The sequence below is a fragment of the Mobula birostris genome, chromosome 3, assembly GCF_030028105.1.
Source record: "Mobula birostris isolate sMobBir1 chromosome 3, sMobBir1.hap1, whole genome shotgun sequence".
Lineage (NCBI taxonomy): Eukaryota > Metazoa > Chordata > Chondrichthyes > Myliobatiformes > Myliobatidae > Mobula > Mobula birostris.
Window position 1 is genome coordinate 50,117,970 of NC_092372.1, and position 15,826 is coordinate 50,133,795.

At 37.5% G+C, this 15,826-nt stretch overlaps 1 protein-coding gene across 2 annotated transcripts in view; it reads left to right on the forward strand.

Annotated features, from left to right (window-relative positions):
• LOC140195034 (protein FAM149A-like) overlaps positions 1–15,826 on the forward strand; it is an 89,121-nt gene that overhangs the window by 59,797 nt on the left and 13,498 nt on the right. For both annotated transcript variants that reach the window (XM_072252620.1, XM_072252621.1), the window contains exons 6-11: positions 102–272; positions 4,243–4,439; positions 5,995–6,152; positions 8,347–8,450; positions 12,485–12,712; positions 15,663–15,767. In XM_072252620.1, the coding sequence (XP_072108721.1) occupies positions 102–272; positions 4,243–4,439; positions 5,995–6,152; positions 8,347–8,450; positions 12,485–12,712; positions 15,663–15,767 (963 nt within the window). The remainder of the gene's footprint in view (positions 1–101; positions 273–4,242; positions 4,440–5,994; positions 6,153–8,346; positions 8,451–12,484; positions 12,713–15,662; positions 15,768–15,826) is intronic.

A 15,826-nucleotide genomic window follows, 5' to 3' on the forward strand; every position in this document is an offset into this window, starting at 1 on the left:
TGTTGATGGGGGTGGGTGGTATAAATCATATTATACAATTAAATTTTTAGACATATGCATTGAATAAATTCCTCTTGAGGATATTTCGCTTCCTTTTTCAGACTTAGCCTTTTGGGAGTACGTCTGCTTCCTACACACTCTCCCTTCCATAGTTCAAACTCCACCATAAGTTCCCTCGACTCGGAGTGCTCCATTTTCTCATTCCTAGAGGAGGAGATTTATGATACGGATGGAAGTATTGAAGAGTATTTTGCATTTGACAGTAAAGAATGGTAAGTGTTCGTATAATGAAATTTACAAGAAGGATTTTAACTTTTGTGAACAACATGTTGTACACAGACCTACTATAACTTACAGCACAAAGCCCAGCATGTTTTACGCTCACCTCCATTTCACAGTAAATTGCCCGCATAAAATGGCAGGATATACCAGATGGTGAGGAGGTTGGGTTCAAGTGGAAAGTTAACTAGCATGAAAGCACTGACAGAGACCAAAAGTATAGACCCTGTCATTCAGGGAGGGAACTTAGGAGTATTTCTGATAATAAAGGAAGGCTCATAAGGGGCACCTAAACTTTCTTTGCAGGATCTGGAAGAGCCATTTGACAAATTAAAACAAATGATTTAAAATATATTTAATTGGGTCCATTTTAGTCCTTGCTGCTACAAACAACACTAATACCTCATGAGAAGTTATTGAGAAGGTAATATCTCAAGCTGTGGCCTTCAATTGCCACTATCAGTGTGGTGAAGGTACTCCTCCAGAGTTAATTAGGAAGGTGTAGGATTTTGAGCTATTGTTGGGGGTATATTTTTTAATCTGGAAAGTGTGTGATGTGAAGGTGGTGGTGTTTTTATGTGCCTATGATCCTCTTAGGTTGCAAACATGATGTTTTGGGAGGTTCTGTTGAAGAGCAAGTTGATGTGATGCATCTTTTTCATTCTTATAAACATGCAACTCTGCTTTTCCAAACAGACAAGAAGGGTACTTGCAGGGAGCAATGAAGTTATTCGCAATACAGATTACTCTTAAATGTCATTTTCATTCACTACGTTTTTACCTCATGGCTTGAGTCAGTGCTGGTAGATACTGTGAAGCCATGAACCTGGTGCCAATCAACACACCTAGGTTCTTCGTGATGGGGGTAGGGGGTGTTGTTAAGCTCTGAGAGTAGTTGGAGTCGTACTCATCCAGATAAGCAGAGAGAATTCCATTGCATTTTTATGTGTTTTGCACCTGATGGAAAGGTTTTGGTGAGTGAGGAGCCTCAGGAAGCCTGTCTATGTTTTGATCTGTGGCCACGTTGTTGTGTGCTGGTCCAGTTCACTTTTAGTAAATGTGATCCCGAGGGTGGATTAGCTGCAGTGATTTTCTCATTCATGCAGTAATGAATGTGGTGATGATTCCTAATGACATTGAAAATGAAGGAATTCACTACTTCCTGCTGGATGTCTTTCTTGTCAGTTTAGATAAACAGTGTTGTGCTACACCAAAGATGAAAAGAATCAATTTTTTATATTGGAGGTAGTTTGCTCTTTACATTTATTGTATCACAGCACTCCTCTGTAGAAAACATAGATTGCATCTCTTGGCAGTATGAACTTGTAATTAGAAAATAAGACATAATTCTAGCACATTAGTTAGACTATAATTAAGGAGTAGCTCTGGGAACGTGAGCAAAAACAAAAACAAACAAAAAAAATCACTATTTAAAGTTAGAAATTCCAGTGGTATATGTCAATGAAGTAACTTTTCCTTCACATTTACTCCATGAGCCAAATTAAGAGATAACAAACAGAGTGATTAGAACGTTTCAGGATTCCTCATTGCCCACATTGATTTGGCTTGAGCCTAGATTTTTAATCTTTTAATCGACCTGATTTCAGCCTTAGAAATAAATGGACCCTGATTATTTTATTGTGTTTAAGTTTTTAGAACTTTAAAATGGTATAAAGAAACAGATGTACCCAGTTAACAAGAACTTCATGTGTTGCTTGTAACTCCAGTTTGTAGTAGTAAATCTTATCTTTTTTCAATATTCTATTATCCATTTTAGTGCTGCTTCATTATAGGTAGCATTGAGCAGGATAAAATAGAATAAAGTGTTACGTATTTTGGTTTCCTTCCTGGCTTTTTTTCTGGTTGAGAATGCTATGCTCTGTTCCTCAAGTGACCCGAGTTTAAAAAAATACATGAGACCAATGTAGTTAACAGTAAAATAGGCGCATGAATCTTTGTCCGATAGTAATTCTGTACTGCAGAATTGCTGGCATTTAGTCATTCACAATGAAATACGCCTGGATGTGTGCTTAAAATCTGTGAGTCTGTCATTTGTTGACAGCAGTAGATGCTGAATTCTGCCCCCATAGGGGATGGTCTACAGAACGCCTCCCATGGCATCCAAAAATGGACCCACTTTTGCTTGGAATCCTCAACAATATATTGGAGAATTGTTTCTCATATCCATCATACTTGCATCAGGACCTGATTCTGCATTCATTTCATTCAGCACTAGGCAAAGGGGAAAAGAGATTTTTTAAATTATTTTGCTTTAATTGAAAGTAATGAATTAATTATTTTTAAAAATGCATTCCAATCATCTTAGTTTAAAAATAGTACTTTAACGAATTACTTTTAAATATCTTAAATGTCTCTGAATGTCAGAAATCACAAAAAAAGGAAAAAATTTAGAATAAAAGTATCTTTTTCAATCTGGAGAAATGTAACTTGGGAGAACTCCAAGGATTTGTTCTTGATCTTCTTTTATTTATAAACATATTTATATACTGGATATGATCTGGAGGAGGGGGAAGAGTATAAAACATTCAGCACCTAGCTCAATATGAATAAATGTGAACCAGCTACTAAAATTTGAAACATAAGGGAGTCTGCAAATGCTGTAAATCTTAGTCAACACACACAAAATGGTGGAGGAACTAGCGAGTCAGGGTGGCATCTATGGAGGGGAATAAACAGTTGATGTTTCCATCTGCAGCACTTCATGTCAGGAAAGGAAGGGGACAGAAGCCAGATAAAGAAAGTGGGGGCAAGGGAAGGTGTACAAGTTGGCAGGTGGATGACAGGAGGCGGTATGTGGAAGAGGTAAAGGGCTGACGAAGAAGATCTCTGTTAGGAGGAATCTAAAATTTGTGTTAGTAATATCAATGCAAAAACTGCAAGCTTGTCCAGAGTAAACTGGCCCAACCTATTAATGGGTGGTCTGCAACGCAGTACACTGTAAAGGGCAAAATCCACAGGTTGACAGGGTGGTTAAGAAGGTAAATGGCAAGCTTACCTTTATTAGTCAAGGCATCGAGTTCAAAAGTCAGGAAGTATGGTGCAGCTTTATAAAACACCAGTTAAGCCACATCTGGAGTATTACATACAGTTCTGGTCACTACGTTATAGGAAGGATATCAAAACTTTGAAGCGGATACCGAAGAGGTTTACCAAAATGCTGCCTGGATTAGAGGGCATGTACTATAAGGAAAGGTTGGAGAAACTTTCTCTGGAGTGGCTGGACTAAGGGGAGATCTGATAGAGGCTTAGATTATGAGAGGCAAATATAGAGTAGTCTAACACCAGAGGGCATGCATTTAAGGTGAGGGGATAATTTCAAAGGAGATATGAGGATAAGTTTTTTTACACAGAGCGTGATGAGTGCTGCCTGGGGTGGTGGTAGGGGTATAAATATTAGGCACTTTTAGGAGATGTTTAGATAGGCACACAAATGTGAAAAGAATGGAAGGATATGGATATTGTGTAGGCAGAAGAGATTAGTTAGCCATTTGATTGCTAATTTAATTAGTTGTGGGCTGAAGGATCTGTTCCTGTGCAGTACTGTTCTATGCTCTATGTTCACTTAATGTGGAGCAGAATCAGTTTCTATTGGTGAAGAGCAAGAGTTCCACTTTTCAAAGTAAGTCTTGAAATACAAAGAACAACAGGAGAACAATAAAACCAAAATATGAAAGTATTTGTAAGGAATAAAGGAAATCATTATACAAAATGGTGCCATTAAGTTCATCGAAGGAGAGTTGTCAGGAGTAATGCAGGCTTCTCAAACTGACATAACTATTCCAAGTGTAAGACAAAAACTTGCTAATATTATATTAATAACAATAAAAGGGACTTTATTTCAATCTAAATTGTACAGTCAGCTTAGTGAATTCTACCACTAAATGCCTTTTTATAGAGAAAGGAACCCATAGCCATGTTAATATTATTGTGCTTCAATTACAGTATTAGTGAAGATGAGAGTTTAGAACAAAAGAATGTTCAAGTTGCTCAGAGGAGAAATAAACGGGGCATTCCTCCCATTTCTCCCCATGCCTGCATTAAAGATGCTGTATCAGCGGAGATATTTAATGATATCTGGCGAGATGTGATTGGTGTGTTGGAAGAGCTGATCAGGAAACACTGGGAAAACAACCTTTCAGGTACTAGAGATCAAAGAAACCATTAAGCTGCTGTAACATCAAAGGAAACAATGCTGAGTTACTCGTTGGAAACTTATAATTAAATTAGCTCATTTAATCCAAATATTTTGTTAAGTACATGGCTCAATTTATATTTACAGTTACCTGGGGTCTTTAGTGGGTATCTCATGTATCCTAGGCATAGGTTACCTAATTCAACGTGTTTTTCTCAGCAACGTTCTTTTTAATGTTGTCAAAACTGTTCAGGTTAAAGATTGCTTAATCTCGTTTCCTGTACACAAGTGTAAGGAATACAAAACAATCACTTCCGTGGATCTGACGCAGCATTAAAAAAATCCCCCCACAAAGTATAAGGAACACAATAATAATGATATTAAAAATACAATGAATATAAATACATAAGTTAGCTTGTGTACAGACAACACACACAAAATGCTGGAGGAACTCAGCAGGCCAGACAGCATCTATGGAACAGAGTATAGTTGACGTTTTGGGTTGAGACCCTTGTAGACATTGATTGTATGTCCATAAAGTGATGCTAGACACAGGAGTATCTGCACATAAGGTGACTGATAAGAAATGATGAAGTAATGGTGGTTGGGTGTGTGGAGGGGTGGGTTAGTGGGTGGAGATGTTAATCAGCCTTACTCCTTGGGCGAAGTAACTGTTTTTGAGTCTGGTGGTCCTGGCGTGGATGCTATGTAGCCTCCACCCTGATAAGAGTTGGACAAACAGTCCATGAGCAGGTGGGATCCTTTATGATGTTATTGGCCCTTTTCTGGCACATTTTGGCATATATATATCTTTGATGGTAGGTAGGCTGGTGCCAATGATGTGTTGGACAGTTTTGACTACCTGTTGTAGAGTCTTCAAAATGTATAGTTCAAAATGCAGCTATATAATTTCAGCGCAATGAAGTAAATATGGAGTTACTAATGCTGCTGATTGTTAATTATTGATAATTCAATCATTATTAGCTCATATTTACTTATTGTGTTGGCCTGGACACATGGCTTTGCTCTGAAATAAGGTGGACAGAAGGTGCATTCTGCTGTCTTTCTCTCCCGTTAAATATTTTTATTGCTATGAATCTCTTGTATTAGATCATAGACTAAACTAGCCACAGAAAGCGAAGCTCTCAATTTACACTCCCTGTTAACTGGCATGCCAGATCTTAATTATTGCTACCCAACTGACACTGAAAATAAACTTTTAACAATTCTGATGTCTTATTTGTTGCCAGTGATCATCTTAAACCATGAATTAGACTTTATTCTGAATTCTTAAGAATTCTTAATATACTTAAGAATGGACTGATGTCATTAAAGCGGGTGGTTAAGGTGGATTTTAAAGTGTTCTTGCAAAAAATATTTATAGCTGTGACTGTATACTATGCTTCATATATTTGGATAGTAGTTTGTATTAACCTCATGTTAGGAATGTCTTTTCGCTAATTGAATTGACGCTATAGTTGAAATTTAAAACTTTGCCTTGCTGATGATGTTCTACCTTGGATAATGATTGCATTTCTTCTTACTTTGTACACTGGCTGCAGGAGAGGCGAAGCAAACAGCAAGCATGCAATGTGCAATAATGAGCAAAATGCCTCATATCAATGACTCACGAATCATCATAACAAACTATAGTGTTCCACCATCGAGAGGCTCTGAAGCACGATTCTTGACCCTAGGCACCTCTTCCTTCCACTCTCAGGTACATTGTAGTACATATTATGATCCTCTTGCAGCTGTGTGCCTTGCATATTATTAAACTATCTTTTAAGTTGCTTGTAAATGCTTGAGACATTTTTTACTAGTAATGGGAATCACATATCTAATATTGGTTTTGCTGGCCTTGTAGCTCTGATTGGTCTTCGTGTGCCTCAGTTAGGAAAGTGAGTGGTTGGTCACCTTCTCACTCCTGATCCTAACTAAGAAGCTTGCTTGACTGTCAATAAGTTACTAGTGGAGAACAAGAAGGATGTTTTGAGTCCCTCACTTGTTTACTGTAAGAGCAGATATAATACATCCAAGTCTGCTGAACGCACAAAGCCAGTGGAAAATAGAAGAGGATTTGAAGAGCATGCAAGGTTATTTTCTTTAGAGGTTGGGGGGGGTGGGGAGGGAAACAGTTACCCAGTATATGTATTGCATGCAGTTTGGTATCTGTAGCCAAAGGATGATAGACTTAGAGGCACTGCAATAAAGTTTCACAAGTTTGATTCTTGGAATGAGGAGATTTGTCAGGCCGGTAGTGATGAAATTTAGAAAAATAAGTTTCTGAGGGAATTTGATATGTTAGCTGTGGCTAATTATATACTCTTTTTTAGAGAATCTAGGTGTAGTCACAGGATTGGGGTTAAAGTCATTTAAAGGTTACTTGAGAAACTGGAGTTTTATTACAAGTCTTTGTTGTTAAGTAGGCAATCTTATAGTGAAAAGTTGCGCACACCCTACATGTTTCCTTAAAGCTCGATCTAGAGATAAGTAGACTAATCTGTTTATGTGACTGGTATCTCTTTTCTTGAAATGGGGAGTTTCAAACATCCAAATTGAAATGATTAACTTTTTTAGAAAGGATGGATGTCCTATGAACCCATTTCACATTTACCAACACTGGTTTAGGCTCTTATTAAAATCTAATGAAATAACAAATAAGGATATAAAAACAGAAGTGGAACAACTGCGTTGTTAAGGTATTGAATGTCTGTGTTCTAAAGCACTTTGGAAAGAAAAATATCAGAAAAAGAAAGCATTACTGCTAAGATATCAGTAAGTGTGCTTTCCAGTAACTGGAGATGTATTTGTGTGTATACGCAAATGGGATTAAGACTAAAAATTGTTGAAGTTTTGCTTATTCAGAAACAAAGAGCAGAAGTATAATAACTGTAAGTACTGAAGGAAAGAGAAATATTGGAAACTGAAGTGGAATCATTTCCATTTCAAAGGCGATATTCTTTGATGGAAAGGTACTAAAATCACAATTAACAATAAACGTGATTTAAAAGCACAAGAGAACTAAAGACAAATAAAATCTGGTCACCCTGTAAGATATAGTAGAAAGGATTGGCTTCTACCTTTAACAAAACAATTCAACCAACTAAGCATGATATTGGGCAATATTTTCAAGATTTCTAAAATGGTTGCAACATAGATGAAGCAAATGTGTGATCCATCTGTTCAGGCCAATGTCAACTGACTGACTCACTGCTTCAGTAATCAGCAGATTGTGGCAAAGAAGATGGTTTTGGGTGTGTATAAAAGCAGAGATTTGTGAGGAGTTAGCATACAACATTTTTATTAGAGACATTTAAAAAAAACAATGAAGAAGGTCTTTGACTTGAGCTGAAGAAAGGCTATCAGAGCAGGCCAAGGTCAGCATCAAATTGGGCATGGTTTCTCCTTGTGATCTGCTGTGTTTGCTGGGACAGCCTTGGTAATAAAGACCTGGAAGGCATGTGGGCTTGTGGGACTCAGAAAAGTAAATGCACCCTTCGGATGATGGACTAGATCCTCCTGAGTGCTCCTGAGTCCTTCTAAGCTTGGATTTGATTTGATTTCTGTTAACTTAATATTCTCAATCAGATAACAATACAAAAACAAAGGAGGAAAATAACTTTTTTCTAAATAGAACAAAAACTCTATATCGATGCAGCATTCAATGTTAAAATGTTTTAAGCTTAAGGAAAATAGCAGACAAAGAAACAAAGAATAACAATAAAATGAATTACCAATTAAGGAACAGATGATGAACAGTGGATGATTAGCTACATTTTGTTATTACATTTAAAATGATAATTTCTGACAACTGCAATCCAGTTCTCCTGCTAAAACTTAGGTATTAATAAACTGATAAGTAACTGGTAGTCACATTGATGTTAACTAGAAAATTTTGTCATGTCTTCTAGGCTGATCGCATGGCAAACACTTACCGTAATGATTTAAATGGTGTCATGACCATTCAAGCCAAACCACTTCAGCAGAGACATACAGGATTATCTGAAAAAACACAGTAAGTTCAAAGTACATTTATTATCAAAGTATGCATACATTATACAAACCTTTGAGATTTGTTTCCTTAGTAATGGAATAGGACAAAATGTTGGCAGAAGAATTTATTTGTGACATGAAATAGCATCAGTGAGTAATTACTCTTTCTAAACCCTAATAAGTATTTTTTAAAGTTTATGCTGTTCCATGACTGAGAAGGCAGATTATAAATCACTACCCTCATGACTCTTTTAAAAAAAAAATCCATAGTTTGAATCAGAGGATGTGTGAGTGGAAAGAAAGCAGCAATTTTTGTCTTAATTTATCTTACTTCCTGTAATTCTTCAACCTCTGAACTTTGCTCATCAACGTACCTTAGAATCCATTCCATGTACCAATTTTCTAACAAACTTGTAAAAACAGACAGAGCAGAAAAGGTTATCTTACTTGTCTCTGTGGAATACAGAGGGAATTTCTTCTTGTATATTAAATTGATATATAAATGTAAATTCCTGCTGGAGGTTTTGGCTGATTCTTCAAAAGAATCATGAAAAAATATGGGTCTGAACACGTCATAATAGTGCTGCATGTTGATAAATTAGCAACAGGTCAATGGTTTAATTCTGAATGTAGGTGAGAGATTTAAAGGCTGGTACTCAGTGGAATGGAAAAACTGTTCTTCAGAAAAAAAACTAAGATATTAACTTCCATAAAAATCTTTGAGAAAACAACAGTCAGTTTGAAAATAAAAGTAAAATTAGATTGCATTTTTAACAATGTGCTGACAGTAAATTGGCTTCAGATTTCACAAAAAAATGTGTAGATTATTAGTTCAAAATTAGTTATGAAATAATAACTTGGATCTTGGAATTGTAATTCCTTCATTATTTTGTTAGATGCTTTATCACTTCCAAACACATAATTGAAATTATGTTTAAGCATGAAGTTAACTGAAAGAAGTAAATAGAGGAGATTTATTCTTCATTCCTGGGGTGCAATATGTGGGTCTTGGTGCAACAGTGTAGATTATTGATGAGAGTGACTTAATATGAGACCTGAAATAATCCAAAGAAAGAATGTAAGAGGTAAATGAACGAAATGGAAAATTAAAATACTGTAAATGGGGAAAATTTAAATGGAAATGGCAAATACTGAAATACACAACAGTTCTGTTTGGGGGTAGGGGTAACGTTTTTGTACAAATGGGATATTTTTGGATAATATAAATTTTAATTTCTCAGTGATATTCTTACCTTAATATTTTTCCACATTTCTGATTTTCTTTAACATCCTCCTAGATGCATACTTTCGGGTGCTGATTTGGCCGGTCAATCTTTTCCCACGGCAGACACTGAAATTACATTGTATTCAATAAGGTTGCAGTGTAGCCCTATTTCAATGGTTTGCCAGAAGAACAAGCCATTTTAACTGATTAAGCACTTGGGGGGAAAAAAATTGTATCATTGACTGCCATATCCAGCCCCTTTTAAATCCTGGGCTGCGTTGTTGCATGCATCCATTGAAAGAGCTGAGCTCCTTTCATTCATGTACAGTTTATCAGACTCAACTAAAATAGCTGGTGTGCACATTTCAATGTGGATGCAACTAAATGCACATTGCATTGAGCCCAATAATCACCTCTGTATGATAAGTAAATCACACAAAATGCTGGAGGAACTCAGCAGGCCAGGCAGCATCAGCCAGCATCTGCAGGTTTTCTCTTGTTTGTGATAAATAAATCATGTGGAGTGGTGTTAATTAACATGAGGTTTGTTATTCTGGCTGACAATGTAACCCTGTCACGTTAATTTTTGCAGCATTTTTAAGAAGATGCAACTCTGTTGAACATAGGTTATAAGGATTGTAGTTTTAGTGAAAGGAGAATGTAGTTATAGGCTATGGTGATAATGGAAACATCCTTGAATATCTGTGCCACAGTTCACTAGTGGATTAAAATGAGAAAATCCTGCAAGCTAGTAATTCAACAAAAAGTCTTGAGAAATAGAACGTAATATGGCACTGGGCAATGAAGAGTATTTGAGTCTTTCATAAACTTGAGAACAGAGATTAATTAAAGAAAACATTTCCCATAGAATAAGTAACGCACATAAAAGTTGCTGGTGAACGCAGCAGGCCAGGCAGCATCTCTAGGAAGAGGTACAGTTGATGTTTCGGGCTGAGACCCTTCGTCAGGACTAACTGAAAGAAGAGCTAGTAAGAGATTTGAAAGTGGGAGGGGGAGGGGGAGATCCAAAATGATAGGAGAAGACAGGAGGGGGAGGGATGGAGCCAAGAGCTGGACAGGTGATTGGCAAAAGGGATATGAGAGGGGATCATGGGACAGGAGGCCTAGGGAGAAAGAAAGGGGGAGGGGGGGGAAACCAGAGGATGGGCAAGGGGTATAGTGAGGGGGACAGAGGGAGAAAAAGGAGAGTGAGAAAAAGAATGTGTGTATATAAATAAATAATGGATGGGGTACGAAGGGGAGGTGGGGCATTAGCGGAAGTTTGAGAAGTCAATGTTCATGCCATAAGGTTGGAGGCTACCAAGATGGAATATAAGGTGTTGTTTTTCCAACCGGAGTGTGGCTTCATCTTTACAGTAGAGGATGGGCCTCCTGTCCCATGATCCTCTCATATCCCTTTTGCCAATCAACTGTCCAGCTCTTAGCTCCATCCCTCCCCCTCCTGTCTTCTCCTATCATTTTGGATCTCCCTCTCCCCCTCCCACTTTCAAATCTCTTACTAGCTCTTCTTTCAGTTAGTCCTGACTAAGCGTCTTGGCCCGAAACGTCGACTGTACCTCTTCCTAGAGATGCTGCCTGGCCTGCTGCGTTCACTAGCAACTTTTATGTGTGTTGTTTGAAATTCCAGCATCTGCAGATTTCCTCGTGTTTCCCACAGAATAAGCCTGGGAGGTCTTTCAAAGAATCCTCAAGGAGCTTGCACACCAGCCAGTGAAAATTAGTATGCAGGTGAAACAAACAATGAACATAGACAATTATATGATAACTTTATTATGGGAGGCTTTGAATATAGGAATAAGGAAATCTTGTATTTGTGTGGAGCCTTGATGAGTCCATGCCTGGAGTATTGTGTACTTGATGTATTTACCACAGTGGGTGCCGTATAAAGGTTTCATGACCATTGTTCCAGGGATGATGGGTTTACTAAATGATGAGAGACAGAGCAGACTGGGATTGACTACTTTCGAGTTTAGAAAAATGAGAATGGATTTCATTAAAACTTACAGGATTTTAAAAGGGCTTGACTGAATGGATACAGCAAGGATGTTTTCTCTGGCTGAGGAGACGGAAACCATGAGTGAATACCTAAGAATGAAGGTTAGGCTGGTTAGAAGTGAGATGAGAGGAAATTTCTTCAGCTTCAGGTCTTTGGACTTCTCCATTTTGGAGGGTTGCAAAGACTTGATCACAATGGAGAATGATAGATTTCCGGATGTTAAGAGAACCAAGGGATATAGAAATGGAGCTGAAGTAGATCAGCCATGCTGTTGATGAATGGTGGAGCAGGACTGATGGGTTGGATGGCTGCTGCTGCTCCTGTTTCATATGCTCCACCTTCTTTGTAACTTGGCCCGCAGGGGATAAATTATATGATTCCATTGTCTTATTAATTGGATTTGTACCTGTCCAATAGCTTTGAATGATGTATGTAAATTGATCCCTACTTCTCACCATTTCTGCTTTTTAGTAAATACTTCAATTTATCTTTCTAAACTCTCCAGTCACCCATGTTAAGTGCCCTCTGCTGTAATTTTACCCATTCAATCTATCTGTATTGCTTTGCAATATCCTGATTTTTGTCTGCACTGTTCCTTCTTAAATTACTGCTGGATTTTGTTAATTCAGGAGAGGCTGCAGAAAAGATAATAAGGTTCCTAAAGTGAGGAATTAGAAGGTGAAAAGGGGCAGAAGTTCACTTGGATTGAAGGGATACACTTGATACTTTTTTATTACGGAATTTCTTCTAATGGGAGTTAACTAGGATCACATGTTAAACATGATCTGCAATTTTTTTTTGTTTCCATTTAAAGATGCGACCAAGATGAAAAGCAGCTAAGTACAGGCTCCAGTGTTTTGTCTACTACAAGAAATCGCGTGGGACGGACAACAGAGCACAGTGTTCTCTCAGCATCTCGCATTATTCAGGCATCTTCAAGAAAGACAGTGACACAACGAAAGCTACCATCACTTAGTTCTGAACTGCTGAAGCTGAAAGCCTCCAATGTCAACAGCGATGAGATTCTCAGGGGAACTAAATTGTGAGTGGCAGCTGGAGAATATCATGGAAACTCTGGGTGGTTGAGTTTATAGTGAGACAGAACTGATTACTATTTGTGGTGCCATGGTAGCATAGTGGTTAGTTCGATGTTATTACAGCTCAGGGCGTTCTGGAGTCTGGAGTTTGGAGTTCAGTTCAGTGCTGTTCTGTAAGGAGTCTCTGTATGTGGAAAGTGTGGGTTTTCTCTGGCCCTCCAGTTTCCTCCCACAGTCCAAAGATGTACTGGGTGGGGTAATTGGTCATTGTAAATTGTCCTGTGATTAGGTTAGGGTTAATTGGGTTTGTCGGGGGTTGCTAGCGCAGCATGCCTCGATGGTCCTACTCTGTGCTCTATCACCAAGTAAATAAAATACTATTAGTTTCATATGCATAGAAAGAGTATTTATTTATATAACATCACATCCCATCTGTAAAGCTACATATAGGATATATTTTTTGTAGCACCCAATGTGCACTCTGTTAGGCCTTGCATATCCTAGATAAGTTATTCTGTAGAACTATTGTTCATGTCGAAATATTGGCCAGAGCATAAGGAAACTGTTCATTTACTGGGCAGGCAGACTGAGCCTTGCCTTAACACGTCATGGCACTCCTAAGTTTTCTGGAATGTTAGCTATGACTATGTAATCAAGTTCTGCACAAGCTGATTTAAGCTCACTGCTCAACTAATTTCCCTTCCAAATCACAATATATTTGTAACTTTATAATTGTGTTAGTATCAATTCAATTAGTGATCTGAATTTTACAGGTGTAGTGATGGGGTTATTATCAACAAAAAGTAACAGTGACAACTGTTATCCACTCGTGCAAAGTTAAACACAGAAGCCTGGAAGTTGCTATCAGCTTCTTCATAATGTTGCAGTTCTTTACAAAAGGAATCAGAATATATATCTTCTTTATTATGAACTTGCTCATTTCTCACTATCCCACTCTAATTACTAATGAGGGAAGTATTGAATAAGTACTATATAACTCTCATAAATACTGAATTTTAATGGAATACCTAGTCATAATTTAATGCTGTACAATCTCTCGCACTGAGAAACATTTTTTTTCAGGAGTAGAATCCTATCAAAGATGATTTTAAAAATGGATTTTTAAAATTGTTTATTAAGTGTTTATTTTTGATACAACTTAATGTGAATAAAAATGACTTGGGTTCTAAAAACAGAAAGACAGATTATTGTTATCTGAATGGTGATAGATTAGGGGCGGTGAGGGGAGACGTTGGGGAAGGAAGCTGCAGTGAGACCTAGATGCCCTTATACAAGTGCTCAGGTTGAGCAGGCTAGGAAATCGTATGGTGTGTTAATCGTAAGACGATGAGAGTCATTGACCGTGTGGATAGCCAGAGGCTTTTTCCCAGGACTGAAGTGGCTAACACACAGAGTGGTGGGTGTGTGGAATGTAGAGGCAGATACAATAAGATTTTTTAAGAAACTCTTAGATAGGTACATGGAGCTTTGAAAAACAGAGGTCCATGCAGTAGAGAAATTCTCGGCAGTTTATAGAGTAGGTTACATGGTTGGTACAACATTGTAGGCTGAAGGGCCTGGAATGTGCTGTAGATTTCTATGTTCTATGTCATCATCACAAAATATTTGAGTATTGGAGCAAAGGTGGCTAGAACTAGGTGAGACCCAACTTGGAATTTTGGTTTACTTATAAGAGGGGGGATGATTTAACTAATGCAACTAGTGCAACAAAGCTTCACTAGATGAATTCCTGGTTTGGCAGAGCCAACATGTGAGGAGATGCAGGGCAGATTAGGCCTATAATCACTGGAATTTAGAAGAGTGAAAGGGAATATTATAATACCTTTAAAATTCTAATAAGACTATGGAGACTAGCTACAGAGAGGATGTTTCTGATGTTTTGAGATACAGGGATTATGGCTTCAACATGCTTGGAATGCCATTTAAAACCAAGACTGAGAAAATATTTTTCAGCTTGGGGTGGTGTGGAATTCTTTACCACAGAAGGAACCAGAGGCTAAGTCATTAAATATATTCATGAAGAAGCCAGATACACTTTTTAGTACCAAAGGGATCAAGGGGAAGAAGATGTCAACAGAGTACTGGAGTAGATGATCAGCCATGATCGTGTTGAATGGTAGAGTGGGTCTGAAGGGCTGAATGGCTTACTTATTTTATATCTTTTCTAAGAAAGTAAATTTGAAACAGCAATAGATCTGTGAGTGTGGTAAAGATCAATTCAGATCTGTTCCACCAGAGTAAGTAAAATCCCTGTTGGTTTTGTCTTTCAAATGACCAAAAAGAGCTTGAAAGAGTTTTTCAGGGAGATTCATCAGTCATATTTGTCAACAAATGTTAAATTTACCCTTCTGTAACTTTAGAATTTTCCATAAAATGCCTCCCAATCTTTGTGACCTATGACCCATGACCTATCTGTTTGTTTGAAAATAATGTTATCAGTTGTAAAGTAGTATAATGATGTGAAATTGTTAATTTCATCTCAACTTCAGCATAGTGAAATTAACATAGAAGCATCAAATTAGTGAAGGGCCACAAATATTCTAAAATAAAGCTGAACTTTAACCATATAACTGTGAAGTAAAATGTCAAATACTTCATATTTCACATTTCTCTTATTTTAATGAGGTATATTGTACAAAATGTAATCTTTGAGAAAGCAGTTTGAATACTTTTATGTATTTGATTCATAGGAAATGTTATGCAAATATTGAGATAAATTTAATATTTATGGTAGTGACCAAAAACTGTACTGGACACATTGAAACATGCAAGTGCACAATCTCATGAAATTAACTTTCATTTCTCACTCAAAATCTCAGAACTGAAGGATATGACTCAGTGTCATAGTCCTCAGCACTCACTTCCTAAAAATTGCTCATTATTATGCAAGAGCGACTGGGCATACTAATATATTTTTTTCCACTTCCTTCACAGTACCAATGCTTCTACAACTTATAAGAGCTCTCAGTATGTTGAAGCAATTACAAAGGCCCACAGTGGAGCAAGACATCAAGTACATCAGCACTTCGCACTAAAGAGGTAAGAAGAAAAATATCAAATTACACCTTTACTGAGTTCTTTTTTTGATAGGTAGACCT